The 25,734-nt window shown below is 38.3% G+C and overlaps 1 protein-coding gene across 1 annotated transcript; it reads right to left on the reverse strand.

Moving 5' to 3' along the window:
- Positions 1 to 9,440: 9,440 nt before the first annotated feature.
- On the reverse strand, positions 9,441 to 24,446 carry efna1a (ephrin-A1a). The gene is made up of 5 exons (XM_058753040.1): positions 24,160 to 24,446; positions 12,863 to 13,158; positions 11,983 to 12,048; positions 11,792 to 11,881; positions 9,441 to 11,421 (listed from the first exon to the last, which is right to left on the reverse strand). Exons 1-5 carry the CDS (start codon positions 24,255 to 24,257, stop codon positions 11,297 to 11,299), a joined length of 675 nt encoding a protein of 224 aa, XP_058609023.1. The 5' UTR covers positions 24,258 to 24,446; the 3' UTR covers positions 9,441 to 11,296.
- Between the last annotated feature and the right edge of the window lie 1,288 nt (positions 24,447 to 25,734).

The following is a 25,734-nucleotide window of genomic DNA, read 5'->3' on the forward strand; positions in this document are numbered from 1 at the left end:
ATACTTCACATTTGTCTGTTATGCAACGTGATACTTCTTCTGGTCTGTTATTGTTGGGAGAATGAACTGTATGTGCCTCATTTAGATTGAATACATGGTTCAAACTCAAACCAACAGTGACTCAAAAACGGATCTGGACACTCAAGAAGAGAAAGGTTTGAACGTTATTGTATTTGATCATAAAATGGTGTTTAATTTAATAAAAGATAAAAAATATACATTCATAAAGGAGTTTTAATGTAAATAAAATATATTAATAAATAAATTATAAGTAAATAGTATATACGTGTTTAAGTATTTGGGAGTATGTAAGTATTTTATATAAGTATTTTAGGACAATGGCTATGAAAAATAAAACAATGTCTAAATAGCTATTTGGCTATCAGTTAACATTTTCCAATAGCATGTACAGCCAAAGTTGTGTCAGGCAAAAAGGAAATTTGTGAGTTATTACATTTTGATTACAAAGATTACAAAGACAAACATTATTTTCCCTTTAGAATAACATGCACTGATGAATCATACACAATAAAACTAGGAATGTGTATCGATAATGTAAATAGCATCAATTCTGATTCTATGTCGACTTGAATTGACATTCAGTAAAACTTCAAGCACACCAAACGTCTGAATGGCCTAAAATGTCTAAAAATGTCTGAGTAGTGTGCTGCCAACATAAGAACAAAAAGAAATCCTATCTGGAGTGCCAGCTGCCAAACTTTCTCTAGAGCCTTGTTAAAATAAATACGAATGTAAAAAAGACAGAAAAATGAGTGGAAGTGTCGAGTAATGACTGAAATCTTTAGCTCCTCGGAAGGTATGTACGTCAGTGAATGTAAACCTTATTGTTTAAGCTAATTAGCTCACTGTTTCAGTAACACGTGCCAGCAAGGTGTGTTTGTCAAAGAGTCCAAGACCGTGGAACACTTCCAGATTTCTTTCCCCGTGACCCAGAAGTCAATATCCAAATATGCCTTTATTAGGACAGAAACCAGTAGAGACCATCTAAGAGTATGTAGAAGATAATACATCCTATAAAATGGATAAATTCAGTTTGTGTTCACCGCAAGAGTTTGTGTTACACGTTTGACCCAGTAGCTTATTGAACTGCCCGATCAAAATCTTGGTAGTGTTTATGGTTTTGGCTTGAGTGACTCATTTTCACCTCTTAATCTAAATCTTTGTTTTATTTTTTTCAAAATTGCATAATGAATGGTTGAACAGATGTCTGAAATCGGCAGCTCTGTAAGAAAATTGGCTCAGTAGTTTGGTCTGTGCTTTTAAAAGTTGTATCGTGGTTGATTTCTTCTGAAATTTATGGCAAGCATAGCTTGAAATTCGATCACATTTCATTGTCTGAACAAGAATTTATGTGCAATCCATCAAACAGAGCTAAAATCTAGATGCAGCGGCCTCCGACTCCATCCTGAGAAGCTGCGTGACAGTCTTTGTTGTTTAAATGGCTTGATAATAATTACGGGGTTTATGTATTCATATTTCTGATATTTTTGGACTGGTATAGTATATCTCTGGGTTTGGCTTTGTGTCTTTGAAATAGGATAACCCATTCAGCAGTGAAAATGGAGCTTTTTTTATATATATTTTTTTATAAATATATCGATATATTTGCTTGCTCTCAATCCCCAGTGAATTAAAAAACCCTAAGAAATCCAGGTTTTGCTCAGTACTCACAAAGACAGATTACACATGAGGCCATCATAACGTTATTTTCTTTGTTTTAGGAACCACATCTTGCTGGAAGTGTACCATGTTTACTCAGGGTTCACTGAGCCGTCTGCTTTTAAGGCCAAATGTGGTCAAAAAGCTGATTTCCCAATTTCTCAAGCTATCTCGACTTGATCTAAAATCAAGGTCAAGTGACATTTAGTTGCTACATTAGGCTTTAACACTGAGGAACTAAAATAATTCTTGTCGCACAAAGTTTTAAGCTGATTTCAATTGATTATTCAAATGGCAATTCATGCAGCAAAAATGATTCAGAAATGGTGGTAAAGTCTTAACATTATACATTTTTAATAATGTTTTATCATACATGGATTTGTTATATGCTTAAAAATACATATATGAATCATATATGGATAATATCCATATATGATTCATATATGTATTTTTAAGCATATATATCCATTGGATATATATGCTTAAAAATACATATAAATACATACCTTCATAATGAGCTCTTTTTCGCTGCCTCCACATTAATGTCATCATTCTTTTCTGTACAGAGTTTCTCCAACCCCTGTTCATGTTGGATAACAGTATGAGACATATGCTGTCTGAAGAAGACTTGTGTCATATTTCTCTCCACATGATGCCCATGCTGCGTCCAGACAAGTAGCTGCTGTTCTCCAACCTGCTTCCTCCACCGATGACTGAATATGAGAATAAGCAAATGTGATATTAGACAAAACACGTACATGAACAGACTATATTGATTTCAACATATACTTCATGTTATATTATGTGGCTTTCATCCAAGCTTCCTGTTGTGATTGTATAGCCATTAAAATCATTATAAATGAAGTGTGTTATCATCTAATGAATGCTCAGCTTTTACAGCACATTTTATCAGATGAGTAACAGAAATGGGATACAAAGCCACAGTATTTGCCCCAACTTGCGCAAGTATAAAACATACTAAGCATATTTCAAAGTCGCGTGTGTGTAAATGCAGACCCTCTCACAACGTGTATTTGTAGCTCAAGGACAAAAGCTTAACTAACATATTTATCATAAGCACAGAAACAGATGTACAGGACCAACTTAATGCATTATCTTGAAAATAGAAAAATGCCGAAGTAACATTCTCAATCTTCAGGACACTTTAAAAAGCTGATAAGAGAGGACCGACATTTTTTCCAGATGTGAGATGAATAATATGCAGGAAGGAGGGAGAGATCTTGAACTCTTGTTTTTTTAGTCTCTTTGACACTGCAGTTAAAGTTCATTCAATTCAAGTGCAGCTCATTTTTAAAATTAAAAAAAATTGTGGAATTACATTCCGCCCGTTAGCACAGAAAACTATTTTGACTCGTCCGTTCAGTTTGTAAAGTCAAAATTGCATTTGCAGTAATACAATTTAAAATGAGAAATTAGTTATAAATTATATTAATATAATTAAAATTTACAAAAATTATATTAGTTATTATTTAGTCAATAGTCATATAATCAAATTTTTCCTACCTTTTTATTTATTTATTTTTACAAACTTTTCTGCTATCTGTATCTAAACAGAGGTCCTTTTTCCGTATCATACTGAGCTCTTTGTCTCCAGACATAATTTTTCATACGGCTCCTGTTGTTGTTCTTTTGTCGCTCATTTGACTGACTCTTTGTGGTTTCTCTTTAGCAATAATGACTATTTAAAGCAAAAGTCCTCTAGTGAAGTGCCACTTATTCCCTTTAAACTCCCTAAACTCTTGAGAGGAGGTCAAACGGTTAAGAGAGGGGCTGATTTACAGTCGGAGGGTCAAAGCTCTGAAAACACACGGTCAGGGTGTGAGCTGCGAAACCAGTCTGCAGTGTGACAGCTGCTTTTACGGTCACAGCCATAAAAAGAGGAAAAAAAGAAAAGAAAAGAAAGGCCTCTGGAGATGAGCAGGAGGAAGGGAGGAACAATAGTGTGTAGGAGACAGAGACAGACACAGAGAGACGGAGAGAGAGAAAAAAGAGAGAGCTTTAGGGAAGGTAAACGAAGAACTGAGGCTGAAAGAAACGAAGAGAGAGAGCGAGAGAATGAGATGCTGCCATACAGAAAGAGATGGAGACAATGATAGGTAAATAAAACGAAAGAAGGTGTGAAAGAAAAGGTCATGCTGGAATATACTGTACATGAGGAGGGTATAAAATACAACCTGAAAAAAGTTTATTTTTTCCTTTACTTAACTATTGGACCTAACTATTGGTCCACAAAAAAGAGGTGCTTAACTCTCAGAATGTGTTGAGATAAACCATTTTTTCTTTTTATCCTATTCATTTTCTGTGACATTTGCAAATGTTGCAACTCAAAGTCAGTTTTTTTGTGAATTTGTCATTTTCTACACCTAAAAAAAGAAAAACTTCTAAATAAATAAATAAATAAAACAAAACTAATAAAATTGAAATGAAAGATACAAAATTCATATTCATATATATATATATATATATATATATATATATATATATATATATATATATATATATATATGAATATATATGAACGCAAAAAGTAAAAAATTAACTTATTTCAAAAAGTGAAACTTTCATATATTCTAGATTCATTACATGTAAAAAAATGTTTGTTTTAAATTTGAAGATTAGAGCTTACAGCTCATGGAAGTCAAAAATCAGTATCTCAAAATATTAGAATATTTACATTTTAGTTTCATTAAATGACCATCCCTACAGTATAAATTCCGGGTATCTCTTGTTCTTTGAAACCACAATAATGGGGAAGACTGCTGACTTGGCAATGGTCCAGAAGACAATCATTGACACCCTCCACAAAGAGGGTAAGTCACAGAAGGTCATTACTAAAAGGGGTGGCTGTTCACAGAGTGCTGTATCAAAGCATATTAAATGCAAAGTTGACTGGAAGGAAGAATTTGGGTAGGAAAAGGTGCACAAGCAACAGGGATGACCGCAAGCTTGAGAATACAGTCAAGCAAAGCTGATTCAAACACTTGTGAGAGCTTCACAAGGAGAGAACTGAAGCTGGAGTCAGTGCATCAAGAGTCACCACGCTCAGACGTCTTCAGGAAAAGGGCTACCATGCCACTTTTGAAACAGAAACAACGTCAAACGCATCCTAAGTGGCCTAAGGAGAAAAAGAACTGGACTGTTGCTCAGTGGTCCAAAGTCCTCTTTTCAGATAAAAGTAAATTTTGCATTTCATTTGGAAATCAAGGTCTGGAGTCTGGAGGAAGACTGGAGAGGCACAGAATCCAAGCTGCTTAAAGTCCAGTGTGAAGTTTCCGAAGTCAGTGATGATTTGGGGTGCCGTGACGTCTGCTGGTGTTGGTCCATTGAGTTTTATCAAGTCCAAAGTCGATGCAGCCGTCTACCAGGAGATTTTGGAGCACTTTATGCTTCCATCTGCTGACAAGCTTTATGGAGATGTTGATTTCCTTTTCCAGCAGGACTTCAGCACCTGCCCACACTGCCAAAAGCACTTCCAAGTGGTTTGCTGACTGTGATACTACTGTGCTTGATTGGCCAGCCAACATGCCTGACCTGAACCCCATATGGAATCTATGTGATATTTTCAAGAGAAAGATGAGAAACAGTCGATGCAACAATACAGACGAGCTGAAGACTCAATAGTGCCTCAGCAGTGCCACAGGCTGAACGCTTCTATGCCACACCTCACTGATGCTGGAGTTTGTGCTAAACGAGCCCCGACCAAGTATTGAGTGCATACAGGGCTGGATTTACACATAGGCATTCTAGGCATGTGCTCTGTGCTTGCACGTCCTGGGGGGGCCCAAACACAATGAAGAGATATATAATATTTTTGTTATACTAGTATGGGCTATCTACAACAATAAAAGAGCCCTGCTAAAAAAAACAATAGAAGCCCAATAGAAACCATCACAGAAATTCCAATGGTTTCCATTAAAATACCATTATAAACCATTAGCTTTTTCCAGTAAAACCATTACAAAATTCCTTTTTGTAGTGTGTTTTGGGCATTTTTCCAATAGGATTTAACATCCCACAAAATAGAATCCATCACATACCAGTAGACACCATTATAGTTTCCATTAAAACCAATACAATTTCCATTATAACCATTAAAACCATTACATGTTCTGTTGTGTTTTGGGCAGGGTTCTATTGTTTTTATTTTCAGCAGGGAGCCAAAACCGCAGAAGACACTGAGCAAAATATAACAAACAATAGGGTAAAACATGACAAACTATTTCCATGTTTTCCACTTTTTTTATGTATGGAAATCACGATTTCTCCCGTTCTCTGTCACAGACTTACACAGTAAAGACACGCACTCGCGCACACACTCGGAGACGCGAACAGAGGCTTGTTGCCAGAGCTGCCCCGCGAATTTATCAGTAAAATAGTCTCGCAGCTGAAAAGATACATGACATTTCTCAGTAGCGAGGTTCTTGAAGCAGTTTAACTTAAAGATTTGCGATCACCGGTAGTAGAGACACTGCTGAACACTGCCGAGAGACTCACAGACTCAGGTATTCACACACGCTTAATCTCTCTCTCTCTTTCTCTCTGTCTCTCTAATAACTGCGTTAAACTGCATATCACTGGCTCAAGACCCTGTTATTAGCTCTAAAATAACGTTTTGGAAATTGCAATGGAAGGTTTATGAAGTGCGCAAGAAATTAGTTCAACACACACGAGATTTCAGGACGGAAACATGACAAATGTCTTTAAATAAAAATAATCTGAACAATGTCTTGATGCGTGGTTGTGACTCCAGGTCATTAAAATTATTAGAAAAATAACGCACTCCCGAAGTGGTAATGTGGCCACGATGCTGGAGCCTTTATGGAACGTCTTTCTCCATTCTCAAACAAATTAAGACATTCGATTTTTATTGACCGACGATAGAAAACACTGTAATGGTTTCCACTGATTACAAAATATTTTTGTTTGCTGGAGTGGTATTATTATATAGCCTAGTCCTATTAATAAGGAAAGGGGACCCAAAATATTGTTTTGCCTATGTCACCATAAGAGGTAAATCCGGCCCTGAGTGCATAAATGAACATACTTTAAAGAACTTGAACTTTTCTGTTTTGCAAATACTTTTTTTTTTTTTTTTGATAGATCTTAGGAAATATTCTAAATATTTTGAGAGACTGGATTTTTGACTTTCATGAACTGTAAGCTCTAATCATCAAAATAAAAATTAAAAAACATTTAAAATGAATCTAGAATATATGAAAGTTTCACTTTTTGAAATGTTACGAAAAAAAAAAAACTTTTTCACAATATTCAATTTTTTTGAGATGCACCTATATATATATATATATACAGTGGGGCAAAAAAGTATTTAGTCAGCCACCAATTGTACAAGTTCTCCCGCTTAAAAAGATGAGAGAGGCCTGTAATTTTCATCATAGGTATACCTCAACTATGAGAGACAAAATGAGAAAAAAATCCAGAAAATCACATTGTAGCATTTTTAAAGAATTTATTTGCAAATTATGGTGGAAAATAAGTATTTGGTCAATAACAAAATTTCATCTCAATACTTTGTTATATACCCTTTGTTGGCAAAGACAGAGGTCAAATGTTTTCTGTAAGTCTTCACAAGGTTTTCACACACTGTTGCTGGTATTTTGGCCCATTCCTCCATGCAGATCTCCTCTAGAGCAGTAATGTTTTGCCACTCCAGGACCTTGAAATGCTTCTTACGAAGCCACTCCTTCGTTGCCCGGGCGGTGTGTTTGGGATCATTGTCATGCTGAAAGACCCAGCCACGTTTCATCTTCAATGCCCTTGCTGATGGAAGGAGGTTTTCACTCAAAATCTCATGATACATGGCCCCCTTCATTCTTTCGTTTACACGGATCAGTCGTCCTGGTCCCTTTGCAGAAAAACAGCCCCAAAGCATGATGTTTCCACCCCCATGCTTCACAGTAGGTATGGTGTTATTTGGATGCAACTCAGCATTCTTTCTCCTCCAAACACGACAAGTTGAGTTTTTACCAAAAAGTTCTATTTTGGTTTCATCTGACCATATGACATTCTCCCAATCCTCTTCTGGATCATCCAAATGCTCTCTAGCAAACTTCAGACGGGCCGGACATGTACTGGCTTAAGCAGGGGACACGCCTGGCACTGCAGGATTTGAGGCCTTTGTTACTTTGGTCCCAGCTCTCTGCAGGTCATTCACTAGGTCCCCCCGTGTGGTTCTGGGATTTTTGCTCACAGTTCTTGTGATCATTTTGACCCCACGGTGTGAGATCTTGCGTGGAGCCCCAGATCGAGGGAGATTATCAGTGGTCTTGTATGTCTTCCATTTTCTAATAATTGCTCCCACAGTTGATTTCTTCACACCAAGCTGCTTACCTATTGCAGATTCAGTCTTCCCAGCCTGGTGCAGGTCTACAATTTTGTTTCTGGTGTCCTTTGACAGCTCTTTGGTCTTGGCCATAGTGGAGTTTGGAGTTGGACTGTTTGAGGTTGTGGACAGGTGTCTTTGGTAACACTTTACAATAAGGTGTCATTTGTTAACATTAGTTAATGTATTAACTAACATGAACAAACAATGAACAATGCATTTATTACACTATTTATTCATCTTTGTTAATGTTAGTTAATGAAAATACAATTGTTCATTGTTTATTCATGTTAGTTCACAGTGCATTAACTAATGTTAACAAACACAACTTGTGATTTTAATTATGCATTAGTAAATGCTGAAATTAACATTAACTAAGATTAATAAATGCTGTAGAAGTATTGTTCATTCTTAGTTCATGTTTACTAATGTTGTTAACTAATGTTAACTAATGAACCTTATTGTAAAGTGTTACCGTGTCTTTTATACTGATAACGAGTTCAAACAGATGCCATTAATACAGGTAACGAGTGGAGGACAGAGGAGCCTCTTAAAGAAGAAGTTACAGGTCTGTGAGAGCCAGAAATCTTGCTTGTTTGTAGGTGACCAAATACTTATTTTACCGAGGAATTTACCAATTAATTCTTTAAAAATCCTACAATGTGATTTTCTGGATTTTTTTTCTCATTTTGTCTCTCATAGTTGAGGTATACCTATGATGAAAATTACAGGCCTCTCATCTTTTTAAGTGGGAGAACTTGCACAATTGGTGGCTGACTAAATACTTTTTTGCCCCACTGTATGTATGTGTGTGTGTGTATATTATATATATATATATATACTTTTGAGCTTGAAGCATACAGTCAACACAACTTTTTTTTTTTTAAAGACAGGAATGAAATGAATGAGATCTTTTAAAATGGAAGCTAATAACAGAAGAGGTGTGTGTATGTTTACTGAGCCGTCTGGCAAAAGCCCAAGTTTAGGCAGAATACAAAGGGAAGAGTCACACCTGTGCGTTATCCTCCTGAAACACACACACATGGTCAAACTGATGCCTCTGACCTCCGACCATTGTGATCTTTTCCTGTCACCGGTGAAACATAAACCCTGAGAGACAAAATACTTCATCCTATTGACACACAAACTGGACAATATGTGCTTTCGCTCGGCTTGGGAACGATCATCCCATTGTCCTAAATGAGCTCATATAGTTCTGGTCCATGATGCTGTGTAATCAAAAAATACAATATAGTAAGAATCACAGTTAGCAAAAGGAAGGAATATCAATACAACATTGTTTTGCATGCACTAAATAAATGCAAACAGGACAGCTGTGTGAATGTCACAAGAAATGACATCACACATCTCTGTAAAAAACACAAGGTTGGCGACAATCGCATTTTCCAAAAATATCATTTATTTTCACATAAGAATCTTCACATTAACTGTTTTGTTTTTGTTTTTTTATCAAAGGTCTCTTTTTATATAATCTTCTTTATATACATAATATACATTTTACACAATAAATGTACAAAATAAGAATATGAGAATGGAAAAAGGAAAACAAAAGTCAAAAAATGAATGGGAGTGATCTAACGTTAGTCATGTACAGCTGCATCAGTCGTACTAACAACTGCCCGGAATTGAGCTTAAACAGCTACATCATGTCAGAGTCAGTGTATGTGCTGTTTTGTTCATAGTGCTTTAGCGGATTAGTGTTATAAACGTGTGTCCTTCTCAAATTGTAAACCAGGTCCAGTTTCCCCACACAAACAGTTCTTGGTAGTATATAGTATATGTATATTAAAAACAAAAATAGCAGACTTATATTGTAGTAACAGACTGATATATCAGGCAGGTCAATTTATCAGCAGATATTTGGCCATTTTGAGATTCATCAGTCAATAACAGTGGCTTATTTTGAGATTTTTAATTAAATAGGTAAAAATAAGTGTTATAAATAAATCATTTGCTATTATTAAATTGCATTATATACTGTGCATATATATTGCAATTTAACGATTTTAAATGTCTTATTTTCTAGCATTAATTTGTGTGTTTTGTAAATTTTTTTATTTCATATTTGTTGGCTTCCAGTTGTCCATTTGTGATGTGTAAGTGGTGTGTGTGTGTGTGTGTCATTGATTGTGCTTGGCAGGTTAAATGCTGATGGTGCTCATCTGACCCACCGTCCCAGGACAGACCATCACGTCTCCTCTGTGAACACACACACACATTTGAGAGGCAGTGTGTGTTTCTGGACATACCAACATTTCCTTTTTTTGCCAGCATTTCTTCCTGTCTTTCATCTACATACACATGAATCCAACGAGTTTCTCCTCTCTCACGTCTCATTCCCTCTCTCTCTAGCACACAGTAAACATTTTTGCTCACTATATACAGTAATTTGTTCTGCAGCACACCTAATAATTTACTCTCTAAACAATGAATGTACAAAAACAACACAGCATTTGTGAATGGAAGTGTGTCAGTGGGTTTGGTAAACAGTATCGGATGCCCCCATTTTCCACTGACAGGGTGCCGGCGCTCAATCTGACATACACTATTCATTTCCTCAGACGTCCCGTCACAGGAACCAGCATCATTTCAGTGGAAAAGGGGTTTGTTTGTGTTCTGTGCTGCATTTCCAGGTACAGCACACAGTCTTGTAAAATCATGAGAAAATCGTGAGAATAAAACCCACTGAGCTGATGCTACATAAATTAATACGAAACTCAATTATTTCTCTGGATCAACAAAACATGAGAAAACAATAAAAGGTTTGATCGCTCTGCTCCTTCATGAGAAGCTTTGTGGTCTTTGGCTCATTCTTGGCTTGTGTCCCCTCATTATGACACTCGAATAAAGGGGTTGTCCATAATTGAAGTATGTGCTAATTCAAAATCTGCATTACTGTTTCAGTTTGTTCTTATCCAGGTTTTTTTAGTCCGGCGTTTATATGAGGAACAAAAAATGGAAAAGGGAAAAAAAAAAATTCCCTTTGCATGAACATTATTTCCAGAAAAATACTGACGTCTCGCGTTGTTTCTTTAGAAGTGTCCAAAGTTCAAAGCCCTCTTCATTCCAGTTACGCTTCTCCACCGGCACCAGCGGTGTGAGCGAGCTCCACTTCCTGTACGCACCTCCCAATGGCCAGCACTGGGATGTAAAGAGCTACCCCTGTGTGCTTCCATCAACACAGGCTGCCGTCATTATAGTCTTTTGTAAGTGTAATTTAGTCCAATGTTCATCTCACTGTAAGACCAGCAATAATAAAATGGGGAGTAGAGTTGTGAGAACAGTCCAGGATGCTATTGAAATGGCGGAGTTTGTCCGCATGCTTTTCTGTACTTCAGGAAGAGCCACAACAGGATCATCTGTAACAGGGAACCAATAAATATTTAGTTTTTTAGTAGTTGTAGATGGTATACCAATATAAGGCCAGAGACTCTATGCATTTATCATGCATACTAACAGTGTTTAGTTTTTCATTTTACCGAAATATATATATATATATATTATATATTTATGATGTTACAAACATTTATATTTTAAATGAATGCTGTTCTTTTAAATTATATATAGTTTAATAATTTTATAAAACTGTGTATACATTAACACGCCACTATTTAAAAGTTTGGAATAATTAATTTTTTTAAAATATTTTTGAAAGAGGTCTCTTATGCCGACCAAGGCTGCATTTATTTAATCAAAAATACAGTAAAAACTCAATTGGTGTGACCGTACCTGCTGGTAACCGATTAGACGGTGTGTGAGCTCCTCCCCCTGCGCCCACCTTGGCTCCGCCTCCTGTGCTGACCCTGGCTTCTTGAGAACCTGAATGGAAACAAACACCAGTGAATGCACGGATCAATTGAAATGTGCAGTTTTAAGATCTGCTAATTCAGCTACACACCACCAGGGCAGCGATTACTTACCATCATTGGCAACTACGTCCACTCTGAGTCTCAGACACTCCTGTCCGTGGTGGTGTAGTGGTTTGGCTGTGAGGCAAAAAAAGAAAACCATCAGGTTTGAGGGAGATAAAAGGATAACGGAGAGAGGTAAATGAGTAAATGAGTAGCAGTCACGTTAATTAGAAAGAAGGTTAATAGTGTTTGACGTGTAGTGGCTAATCCACTTCTCTTTAGCAGCCATCTGGACCTGTGACCTGTGTCTGATCTTTTTTATTACAGTGGTGGAACTGTACTCGAATTCTTAAGGCGCTCACTACCACTAGAGTTCACAGTGTGTCACCGACTACGACAGTGAAAATTGGATTTAGTTCTGCTGTATTTGCATTTGACTAACTGTCATTGATCTTTCCACACTGTCAAAACAGACCTAATGCATTTTTATCCATGAAACACTCCACCTTTGACTGCACAATGTTTGCACAATTAGCTTTTTTAGCAGCACGCTTTCCTAGAAGGGTCTAAATTGGGTTGTCGAATTTCGCCATTGTTAATTCTAGACCTCCATATTCCAGTCCACATGCTGGCTGAATTGCGCTCCTTGTGTTTCCGACTCCCCAAGGATAGCCTATGGGGATGCCAGAAAGACACGTAGCGGTTTTGCTGCCAGTTTAGCAGTCCACAACATGAATTGAAATGTATTCATTACTGTGGTGCTAAAGGAGGGCTCAAATATGACTCACAGACTTAGCATTCAGCGCATGGTTTGTGGGGCAATAAATCTATAATGGGTTTTCGGATGTTCAAAAGCATTTCCACCCCTAACCATTCTTCAAAACGATCCACCATAAATGTTACATTCATAGCTTAAGTGCAAGCTGACTTTTGTAAGGCCTGTACTCACAGATGTAGTAGTAGCTCTCGCCCTGTCGGAACTCTTTCCCCAGAGTGAATGGTGTGAAGCGCTGGAACTTCTCGGAGAACTTCTCGGGTGCGTGTGGGGCGAAAGGGTGGCCGCATTCCCAGCGCATCTGGTCGTAGGATTGTGGGCGGCAGGAGTCGTAGTCTTCACGTTCTACCATGTAGAGCACATAGCGCTCGGCATCCTGTGATGGCACTTCGCCCAGTGGGTAGTGAGGGCAAACGATGTCCAGGTAGTCGTTCAGGCGTACCTCAACTGCATAGTTGTCCCATCTGAACCTGAAAGAATGAGTGAATACTTTGTATAAAAATACAGATAATGCAAAATAACCCATAAAAAACAAAAATTTTTGAGATAAGACTATCTAGCACTAGAGATCTGCAGAAAACGAGAAAAACTTCACCGATGTCTGTCCCATCGGTGACAAGAATTCTTAATTTAGAGTACTTTCACGGAACGTCTGACTTGAATGCCAAGCCTGATGCAATCACATTTTCAATTGCCCTCGCATTGATCTACAATACCATCTCAAAGACGACCAGACGGCAAATCACAATGGGACGGCGGCGGGGAAGAAAAGACAAAAAAATTCGAACAATGGAAAGACAGATGAGTATGTTGATTTCTTTGTAGAAGAAGAGCCCAGACAGATGCATGAATATAGATTATTCTGAACAGCGGTCCACTGATCGAACCACACGCTGTCCGAAGTCAGAGAATAGGTCAGAGTTGACAGGAACATGGACGTGTTGGCTTGAATGTGCGCGACGTATTGATCTCGCTTGCCTCGTGAGAGCAGAGTCTTATTTACGCAAAGACATTAGCAATCTGTCAGGTTGCATCACCAGTTGATGACTATTGACTATCTGCAGAAACACGCTCACACTCACAAACACAAATGGAGAAATAAATCTGCGTTTCGTCAACACTCCCTTACTCATTACAGATAAACACACGCACTCCGGTTGACGGAGTCATACACACCCTGTCTACGCCACACTTCTCCCTTTCATTTGACACACGGAGGGAGGCGACGGAGACAGTCTGCCTGTCTGCTCCTCTCCACGCCCTCCCTCTCTCCAGCATTTGCTTCATTCTTGGTTCTGCTCCTGTAGCTCTTCTGGCAGTATGCTATCTCTGTTTATGTGCTACCCACTGATAGAAGAATGCCAGAGGTAGAAAGAATGCCCTCGCTTATTTATTCATCCATCCATCATCGGATGCCACTTTAGCTTCCATATGTTCATTTCTGAGCTCGGCTCAGGTTCAGACTTTTTCATTATAAGCTCAATATCAGGCAAGTCTAAAATCAGCTATAAAAACTTTTTGGGCTCCCCGGGTGTAACTTTTTGGATGGTGATCAGGTTTGTGCTGTAAAAATGTTTTTCTTTTTTGAAATTTGCTATTAAAGGTCAAGTTTTATTAGTGATCCTTGTTAATGCTTGCTAGCCCTTAAAGTTGCGATTAAACGGATGTAGTGAGCGATAATTTTTTTCATTTTGCGATACTTGGTTCAATTCTTTGGGTGTTGTCACAAGCTTGCATTCGATTAAAAAAAAAAAATGGGTTTAAGAATTCTGGCATATGTCATCAGTGAGGAGTCTGACGTTTCACCAGTTGAGATGTTTCGATTCAAGATTGTAACATGCATTGTTGAATTGTTCACAATAAGATCAATAACATGCATTTACAAAAATAATTGTGATTGATACCTCAAATTGTGTGGCTTCTAAACGTAAAACATCTAGAGTTTCAATTTCTACCTGGAAACGTTGCAATTACTTATAATAAAGGAGTAAACCAAGGAGCCATATCTAGAATATCATAAAGACTTGTGGATGGACTCTCTTCACTTGGAGTAGTAAGTAAACATTAACAAATGCCATTGTAGCCGTCTAGAAGACCCTAGCAACCACTTAGCAACAGTCTGGCACCCACCCAGAACACCCTAGCTTTATGGTAGTGGGTCTTGCTCAAGCAATCACCACTCAGATTTTCTTTAGAAAGTGTAATACTCTTGCTAATTGAGTAAAGTATCAGTTGACCCTGAAATATTGGAACACAAACCTCTCAAGGGCCTAAATGAGCGTCATAGACACTAACTGGGATCCTCATAACTTCTGGAGAATTTCAGCTTTCCTCCCTGTCTGCTGGAAACAGCAGTAGAGTTATTTCCCAGAGTGGGTGTTTCTGTCGGTGTGTGACAACATCCACACGTCTGTTCGATGATCAAAGTCTCCAAAGTCTGTCTCGCTCTCTCTTTTTCTTGTTTGTTGATGGGGGGGGACCCCTTGGTCTTAGGACAGACGATCTGGCTCCAGACCTCTTCTAGTCTTACACACACAGCCCTTTTAATTGGCCTGCTGCTTTCACTCACTGCTGATCCAAACACACACACAGAGCTACATATAAAGCCAAACTTAGCACTCCCAGTCACACACTTCAATTCTCTGGAGGCCGTGAACGGGAGTCACACACTGATGCATCTTTGTTTGATGAATGAAGCAAATATACCTCACCACCAATAATAATTTACATGTCTCACATTCTTTAACTGCTGTCACCAGATGCTTGGGAGCAGTCATCTGGCACACCAGCACACACACACCCCGTTAAAGCCCTGATTAAAATCTGTTTGTGGTATGGCCCCAATGTGTTCATCAAAAGGGGGTCGGGAGGGGGGGCAATTAAAACACAAAGACTGGAATTAAAGTGGTCCCAGAGGGGGGCAATTATGCTGCTCCCCCCTCAGCCCCTGGGGGCTGGGAGTCAGTGGGGAGGGTGGGAGAAAGCAGTGGGGGATGGACCCCGTCTCAATACAGGGGTCAGCGGGTGCTCACCGCGCCAGTGTCCTTTCAAATGCTACAGTTACTTTATCAATGCCTTTATTCATACAGTATGCCAATTGCTCATTCTTGCATCATTCATCACACATACTGGGCCAAACTTCATCTTGAGCATCCATAGATGAACCTAAATCATTTATGCTTTGTGTTTTGTCCTCTGATTTTTAGTTCCAGGCTTCAGACGAGGCTCCATAATGGTGTTAAGGTTTAACAAAGGGACAGCTGAAATATTAAAAATGTTCTCTTCGTTTTAGTTTTAATCTCGCAGATGACTATGCTTTATTATTATTATTATCTATGCTTTATTATTATTATCTATGCTTTATTATTATTATATTTTTTAGTATTAGTATTATAATTTTAGTAGTATTACTATATTGTCAAAGCAGTGATAAATTGATAAAATAAGAGATAATACTGAAAATGGAATAAACAAGCAGTAGGCTAATAACAAACAAAATAATCCCCCCAATATAAAAAAAAGAAAAAAAGAAAAAGAAAAGAAAAAAAGAAATAAGTAGTCATGCAGTATATAATATCAAAATAAACATAAGACTAAATTACACCTCAGTTCCATCCTTATCTTTTTCATTTGAGTAAAGAAAAACGAGTATGACTGATCTCTGTGCTTGATTTATGAACTTTGAAACCTGGCATGAAGATGAAGAATACGGGTGCTTGTGAGTCACGTCCGCGCTTACTGTAAAATCTGAATAGCTGAAGTTTTTTTCACGCTGAACTCTTCCTGTAAATATCAGTGGAATGCTCAGTAGGAAGAATTGACTTAATGCCAAATGGGCGACTGGGTTAATCTCAGGTCTCTTAATCTTTAATTCAAAGTTTTGCTTCTGTTGTTCTTTTTTAGCCCCTCTAAGTCTGTCTATCAATTGGTCTCTCCTCCCTCTCCCTCTCTCATTTCAACACTCTATCGCTTGCTGGAATGTCGGAGCTCAGAGAAAGGGGGGATGATCAGTGGGGGGTGAGGAAATACTCGGAGTCAGCAGCGCAGACACACACTTACACACAGATGCAGGGAAGTTGGTTAATACTCTAGAAAAAGTTTACATTCTTCTCACATTCACCTGTTTAAAAGGGAAGGTCTGAGGTATTTAAACGCCCGCCCACCCACCCACAAACACACACACACACACACACACACACACACACACACACGCTCACACCAACAATAGGTCCGCCAACATCCCTGTCATTCGATCTGTGATCTTTTGTAGCTTTCAGCACCTGATACTACAGTCTAAACGGTAATTAATGAAATTCTGACCCCGGATCTGTTCAAATATCCATCCTTCACTCTCGTCCGCACACCTGCGTTCGCTGGTTAAAACGACTATGTCATTAGCCCCTGTCGTTTTAATTCAGAGCTAATGTAGGCGGCGTTGTTCCGGGTGACTGGTTCGGAATGCAGTGTGGCAGGATCATTGGGTGCTCTGTGCTCCGGGATTACCCGGCCTAGGTTGCTGAGGGGCCAGGGGCCTCATTCAGTTTAATACAAGCAGAAAGAGAGAGAGATGAGGGGCCCATAGCAAGCTCTTTTATTGTTCTGAAACACAGTTGGAGCGTTACAGTGGAGTGGTTCGGTTGGAAATGCAACAAAGGCTGGCGGGAGACAGAAAGAGAGCGATAGAAGGAAAAAGGGAAAGGAACCGGTGAGGTGGTTCAGTTTGGAAAGGAAGATTTTGCCTATATTTTCACACACACACAAAAAAACTTTTGTACTGTGCAGGTGTAAGAGAGATAAAGAATGCGAAGAATGGAAAAAAGCGAGGAATCCTTTGATAAACCAGAACGGGCCGCTCTTGCGCTTGTCCTCGCCCTGACTCGGACCAGACCCGCTCTTTCATCTTTTCTTCAATCCATCCATCTCTGTCCACTCGCTCGGTTCGTCTCTCAGCACTCAATAAGCCTGTTTGATCCCCCATTCATTCTCCCAGTAGCCCCACCCCCAGGCATTCTCAACCAATCAGAGAGCAGTTCGCTGGAATTCGAGGCATGTTGGTTAGTGACCTATGCTTGTGGACACTAACTCTGGCCCTTGCGACTGCCATGACAACCAAATCTGACCGGTTCCCCCATTTGTGACAATATTCCACACCAGGGTTTTTCAATCTATCTTGCTTACATACATCTTATGCCCATCAATCTTTTTCTTTCCCTTCAAATCGCTCAATCTTTTGTCTCTCAGCACCATTGATCAAGTTGTCAGATTTGCTTTCTCAAATGACTGAACTCTTTCCTCTTTTGTGAAGAAATGGTAGTGTGTGATAAAGATCTACTCAGAAATGCAATGTTTGTGTCCCTTAAATTTTCGTTAAACCAAGACCATCTAAGCTGTGTATAATATCAAGAGCTACATTTTTAAACTCATAATTCGTACAGCGTCTTAAAAGCTGACTTAGGAATTAATTCAGCCATCTAATTCCTTATTTGTCCAATCTGTCAAACTAATTACAGACCCGACCGGTCAACTGCACCAGGTGAAAAACAAGTGCACTTCCATAATGTAGCCTACTTAAAGTGCTCTATTTTCGCGCACTACTTTTGTACTTATTATACTAAAAATGATCTTTTAGTACTTCTTAAGACAAACTTAAGATCATCTAAGTGTACTCAACTGTGCTATTTTGAGACACCATGAATATGAACTAAAATGCGCATTTAACATACTATCTTTGTATTTAAAAAATGTATTTAGTTACCACTTTTAGTACACTAGAACCCATCTTTCATTCACTAGTACAACTCAAGTGTACTACAAGTGGTAGCTAAATATAACAATTAATTTGAAATAATCCAATAAATTTATTAAATAATTCTTACTGTTTGGGATTTAAGACAAGTCTGGGGCTGTCCTAAATTTAAGAAGTTATTTACGACGATTTTTAAGAAGATTCTTTTCAAGAATTTGAATTCTTCTTAAGTTTTGTATTTTGTAAGTTTTGAAAATATTCTTAACTTTTTTCTTCAGTTAAAAAATAAGAAGAAAATGGCAGTTAAGAAGAAATTTCTTCTTAAGAATGTTTTGTGAATCCGGCCCTAGTCCATTCAAGAACAGTACAAACAACGAGAGTGCGGAGACAAAACCACATGGGGTTGAGACTGTGACAACAAGATCCTAAGACAACAAATACACTCACACAAACTTAACAGCACATCCCTGACAAATACTTAGCGTGTGATTGTAAAGCGCTGTTAAATACCTGTTAAAAGATTGATCTGTGTTGTCAAATATAAGAGGAACTGATTAAACATCACAGATGTTAAAAATGAGGTGAAAGGGGGGAAAAGGAATGAAGGAACAATTCTGGGAATTCTGATGGAGTTGAAGACAGCGATATGATAAAAAAGAAATACAGATAAAACAGAAACTGGATTACTGAAGGTGTAATGAACAAATCATGTTTGAAACAAGGTGCGTGAGAAAGCAACGAGTGACAAATGCGAGACGGGTGCATAGGTACGTGTTTATTCCCCTATAACTGTAGACAAAACGATCGCTTTCTCAAGCCCTTTAACTCGTGTGAATAATAATTTACAGAGCATGTGTGCGTACGAGGAAGTGTGTGTATCTGAGACTTGTGTAAGAAGTGGGCCGCTTGCGTGCGCAAGTGTGTGAGAAAGGTATTGTTTATTGTACGCGCAGGATGTGCCGTTTTCCCGGGAAAACACTTGGCCAGGAAACTCACGCTTGACGAGGGAAAAGGCCGTCTCCTCAACCTTTGGCCAGAGTTCACTTTCTCACTCATGTCTGGAAATCGCAATATAGTAAATCTCTCAGGATTCAAATAATATCACACATTTCACACATTATATAAAGAAAACACTTCTGGCCGATAGGGACTGCATGTAGGAGCTTAAATGAATGAGGACTGCTGGAGAAGATTATCTTGGGTCAGCAATCGGCGAAAAAGAGCCAAATTCAATTCACAAGACGAAAGATTAAGAGTTGATTACAATCTGGAAAAGGGATGGAGGCAATGAAGAAGTCAATTCTGTGGAATAGGTTTATATATCTTAAAAATGTCTTAAAGAGATAGTCGTTTCCAAAAACATACGACTTCCGCTCATCTTCGAAACACAAATGAAGATATTTTTAATGGAATACGAGAGATTTCTGTCCTTCCATTTAGGAAGTCAAATTACTGAACATTTTAAAGGCTTCAAAAAGTTCATAAGAACTAAACAATTACTCAAGCTGTTTATTTTGAGTGCTTTATGTGATGAACAGATTTAATTTAGGCTTTTATTCACACATAAACATTGATTGACGAACATACATAGAGTTCATCAAATATGGCACTTGCTTGATCTTCATTTCTGTTTCAAAGATGAATGGAAGTCTTATGAATTCAGAACGACATGAGGCCAATTTTCATATTTGGGTGAACTAACCCTTTAAATGGAAATGTGTACTAAACCAGCTGAAAAACAAACTCTCAATGGGCGGGAATCTGTAGAGCTTTGTGAATGACGGCCATTTGAATTATGCAGATATCACCAGAATTCAGATTCAGGGAATGGACGGAATAGGTATGGAGAAGGTGAAAGGGAGGAGAAAAGGGGAGCAAGACAAGCTCTGGTGATAATGGCTGCCAAACCTGATAAAGAAAAGCAAGAAAGAAAATTCAACACCTCTTTTTCTTCCTTCTTTCACAGAGGGAAAGGAAATAAGGACAGGAACTGAATAAAAGGATGAAAAGCGCTGGCGTGTATGGCTGAGATAAAAGGTAGAGGGAACGAGGGAGAAGCCAGACGGGAGACCGGGAGAGAGGTGGGCTCGAGTGGCGGCCTCCCTATTTGAAGACCACTAGAGAGAGTGACAGACTACAGAGAGTGAATGGCACTTCATCACTCACTCTCTCACTGTCAGCGAACACGCACACACACAGATCTGATGAGTTTAATGCTAAGTGACATGTAGACAAAAGCAAAATGGCACTTTATCACCGGTTTCTATCTCCACTTCTCCTCTCCGCTCACATTTACAGACACGCACAGTGACAGACACACCGCATGAATGCCACTTCATTTCGGCTGTGAACTCTGGCCTGCAATTGGTCACACTAGCCCCTGGTTTTGTTCCACTGCAGATCTGCTGTGGGAGCGTGCTAATTTGGCTGGAACGTATAACAAAAAAGCACTTAGCTGGCAAAACCCCACAAGCAAAAAAAGCCCTGTTCCATGGAAGAAAAAAAAAAAAAGAAATTCACCAGTGAATGGGACATTTTGGGTAGAAAACCAAGAAAGCCCCATTTCTGGCTGAATTAAACCATGTAAAAGGCCTTTTTGCAGGGTGAAACAGTAACACAATGGGGTGATCGCGGACAAGCGGAGAAGAAACAAAAATGTGAGGAGGTCGGAGAGTTTTGGGGTACTGATGGGATAGGGGCAGAGCAACACGATTGAGGGAAAGAGTTAAAGAAAAAGGAGCAGAGGAGAGGTTGAACTTTGTGCCAGTTAACCATGCAGTACGGGGCACACAGCCAGAGGAAAGGGAGGAGGTTTGGGAAGGACAGGTAGGAGAGAGAAGCCAAAGAAAGAGAAGAAAGATACAGAAAGAGAAGAAATCTCTATAAGCCTTTGAGTGCTGATAAAATAACAACAGCAACAATTACAGAAAAGATTTAGAATCCATAAGTGATATTAAAAGATTAGTTCACCCAAGTTCAGTCATCATTTACTCACTCTCATGTTGTTCCAAAACCAAAACACTTTTTTTTCCCTTATGTGGAACATAAAAGGAGAAATAGTACATGCTGCTCTTTGCTGTATAATTATAATAAATGTTGGCTTTCGAAAAGCATAAATAAAAGATAATAAAACTGATTCATATGTGCTATATTCCAAATTTCCTGACTTTCATGCAGTGGCTCGAGCGACAAACCAGATCATAGAGTCGGTAAGTATGAGATTTATGAACAAATCAGTCAGACCAGTTTTCTGAACTGGATTAAACAATACATTGAAAAAGTTCCACTTGAATTATTCGTTCATGAATTGGACTTTGTGTGTGTCTCATGAACTTTCATGAAAAGAAAGCTAGGGAGGATGTCAACATTTTCAGTGAATAATGACTCAGTCTGTTCCTCACACAAAACTATCGTGTGAATTCAGAAATCCTGGAATATAGTTGTTTGGAGCTCTTTTATGATATGTTAATGGTGCACTGCTTTTTTTCGCTTTCTAGTTTCAACAACATGAGAGTGAATAAATAATTTACTTTTTAATTTTAGGTAAACTGTTACTAGTGGTACTTCCAAATGGTTAAACATGAGAAAAACACTCTCTATGGGAGTGAATAGAGAATTTTAGTTAATAAATATACGAGTGAGTCAGTAAATCATAAACAAGGGTTGGATTACAACTGCTCACCAGGACACTCCTTAATGAGCTCACACCTTCCAGTTGATCAACTATTGACTGAGTAACACTACAACACATGTGTTTCAGCAAGCAGCTGCAAGCACAACAAGAACACGCACCAACAAATTCAAACACGCACACTTACACGACCTGACTCAGAATCATCTCTCATGCTGAAAAAAAAACAAAAAAAACAAGCTCAGCTGCAGTGGTCTGTCGACCCTGAAGTCAACCTTCCCTCAAGACTTATACACACCTACACACACACACACACAGTCGACCATGTGTCTCAGAGAGATCAATGCATAAATGGAACCTCATTATTACACTTCATGGACTATATTTCATTTGTGAAAATAATTAAAAGAAAGAAATGCAGACAGAACTGCAGAAAGAAAGAACGAAAGACGTGCAGGAAAATGCAAAACTAAATGAAAAAAATGCAGAAAGAAAGAAGTGCAAAAAGTATTGTGCAAAGAAAGAAAGAAGTGCAGGAAAATACAGAAATAAATGCAGAAATGCAGAAAGAAAGAAGTGCAGGAAAAAATCGTCTCCCCAGCCCCTCTAGTATTTCTATGAAAACAGGATTAGATCACACACAGAGAGAGAAAGAGAGAGAGAGAGAGAGATAGATAGAAAGTGGGAAAGATTAAGATATGGAATAAAAATAGCAAGTATGTGGATTACACAGGCGATAAAATGATCGCTGTTGTTTGGACTTTGACGTAATCATTACATCTGCTGGAGCAAACACTTTTTGTTTTAAGAAGAGTTGATGCATTAAATGTGTGTGTGCTCTATTTCAGCAGTTTTCATTTTGTTGTCAGTGTTTCTCTGCTAATTCAGTCTCACTGCCTTTGGGGTCTTGTAAATTTTAACACCAATTGTTCAGAGATGACAAAATTACTGCTGTAACTTAGTATGATCCTATCTTGTATTTGTCAGGTTTAGCTTTCATACATTTGATTCATTTGAACGAATCAGTTCATTTCAGTGAACCGGTTCAAATATGTTTTTTTTTTTTTCATTATTTTATTAAAATAGGCCTATTTATTGTATTATCACTCAAAACTATTCTCAGAAGTCCACACACAGAACTTTTTTTTTTTTTCAGTTAAATACTCCTATATTTAGTTAGCTACATGCCCTACAGTTTATGTTTTGCTATATAACATTTCCCACATGCTCGAAAAAATAATTGTACTTTGTACCACCTTACATAGCAACCCTGAAACAAAGTTCCTCCTTTCAGTCAATCGCAAGCGCTCGGTGAGTCGGTTCAACAGAATCATTATAAAGATCCAGAATTAATTCATTCGCGTCTGCTCTGCGCGTTTCAGTCGGAAAAGTCACTCAACACCTATTTCAACACCTCACTGACTCATAGGCTAAACGTCAAAAGAGCAAAACGGCCCTGTCAATTTCCACGTATTTTTCTGTTCAGCCCTTGTTTTCCCAGCATGAATTAAAAGCACCATATGGCAGGACCGCTGTTGAGCTTACATTATATTAATATGCTCATAGCTATAACTACTACTATTACTGTTTAGATAGGTACGAGAACGAGCATGGTCAACACACACCCAGAGAGCATCATTCTTCTTAAGAGGCAGATTTGCGCATCACATGTACAAATACAGGTAAACAAACATTCAGTGATGGGTAGTGGACAGATTATGACGCAATAAGAGTGTCTGAATTATGCAATCTGTTACAGGTAAAGATGTAACTACATCACAACGTCAAAACGCATCCCCAATTTAAACTAGCACGCATCTCCAACTCCGACCATAAAATAACACCCGCATAAGATGCAAAGAAACATTCACACAAAGAGAAAAAAGTAGCAATAATTTACTACTTCAACCATGAAAAAAGTTATATGACGCTTGAATTCGCAAAAAAAAAAAAAAAGAGGAAAAAAAAGAAAAAAAAAGTTATTAATAACTAGCAGCGTTTCAGCGTAAAGTAAATTCTATTATAATCATTATCACAATATTAAATTTAAAGGACAAGAAAAGAATGGTAAAATGTAATAAATAATTGACTTACTTAGGGTTGGTATTATTCCAGAAAACAGTGTGTCTCTCAGCAGAGGCGAGCAAAGCGCAGATACTCGCTGCGATGTGTAAAAGCCACATCAGATCCATTATAGAGTCTCTGTGATTCAATCCAAATGAAGAAATTAACCAGCTATAGGTGAAGTTTCTTCTAAAGCCCTGTTTCCGTACAGCCGTGTAGCTCTAAGCTGTTTTGAGTAGGTAATATGCTGTTAGTACTAAGCGCTACAAAGATTGACAATAAATCAAGAGATCCGTGTCTGTTATCTTTCTGGTCAGTACTGAATGAAACTTTCTTCGCGTCGCATTTTGGTTTTGTTGAAAGACCTCCGCACAAGCCACGCCCCAACGCTCCTTCAGCCAATCAGCACACAGGCGTCCTTCCCCACAGCGGAGAAGCAGTCGATCGCCCTCTACAGATGTATTGCAGTTCATACTGAGGTTGGGGAATTGATTGTTATCATATTTTCCGAATAAACTGCGAATAGCAACTATTCTTAGAAATCCGACATGGTTATGGAACATCATATGATTAAAAATAAACGTTTTGTATCGATTCCCTCCCGGCCAGTTAAAGGACATCGCGTTGTGATTGGATTATACGAGCGAACTGAAGTGTTAAAGGTTTCGTAAAAGGCCCCCTTTAACACTAAGGGTATAAATGCTTTCATCTTCTCCAATCAACAACGTTTTTTAAAAAATAAAGAACAAAGCCATTGACACTTTCACACAGACTTGAAATGCAAGTTAGACTTTGGTCAATCCAATTTGGTCTATCTTCATTTGTTCTCTGTAGTTTATAAAACTGATAGGCTATTTGATGAATCAGCTTAATAGGCTACACACAATTGATTAACCTCCCACAGAGAAAAGTCAAAATGACATGCTGATCTAGCATATCTAGTGATTAGCATATAGCCTACTTTCAGAATACTGAATTTGATGAAGAAGTTCTTCTTAAACGTGGAAGTACATTTTTACATACATGCAGGTCATCTTGGTGTTAAAAACAATGAGTATTCAAATATCCAAGACATGCTGCTTTTTGCATACTATAGCTATAAGTATGCATAATCTGATTCAGAGATAATGTAATGTAATAAAACCCTGCTGTTTGCTGTCCGTGCTTATTTAGGAAATCATTTTTATTCTAGTAAATGTCTAGTGTGCATCTCACATCTTCAATCTAGTCCCACTTGCTCACTATCACACATACACACTCTTGACTGTGTATTGCACAATACACGCTGTCTGTTGACAGATTCAAGAAGAGCCAGCAGGCATTTTAGCACTCTTGTCAAAACAGCAGTTACTTCTGCTGAATGCTAATGCATAATTCAAGCACCTCTCATGGAGCAAATTGTGGGGCTCAAGTCTCCTCCATCTCTCCTTTTAATAATGAGACAAACCCAACATATACTCAACCCACCAACAAATAGAAATATTTCAAAAGATCATTGGTAACTTTATTAAACTTAGGCAACATCTTTAATCTTTTAATTTCGATACTGGTAAGCTTTTCTAAAACCTTTAGATTTTTTTTCAGGTTCAGTTTGTAATACTGTGT

Source organism: Onychostoma macrolepis, chromosome 19 (genome assembly GCF_012432095.1).
Source record: "Onychostoma macrolepis isolate SWU-2019 chromosome 19, ASM1243209v1, whole genome shotgun sequence".
NCBI lineage: Eukaryota > Metazoa > Chordata > Actinopteri > Cypriniformes > Cyprinidae > Onychostoma > Onychostoma macrolepis.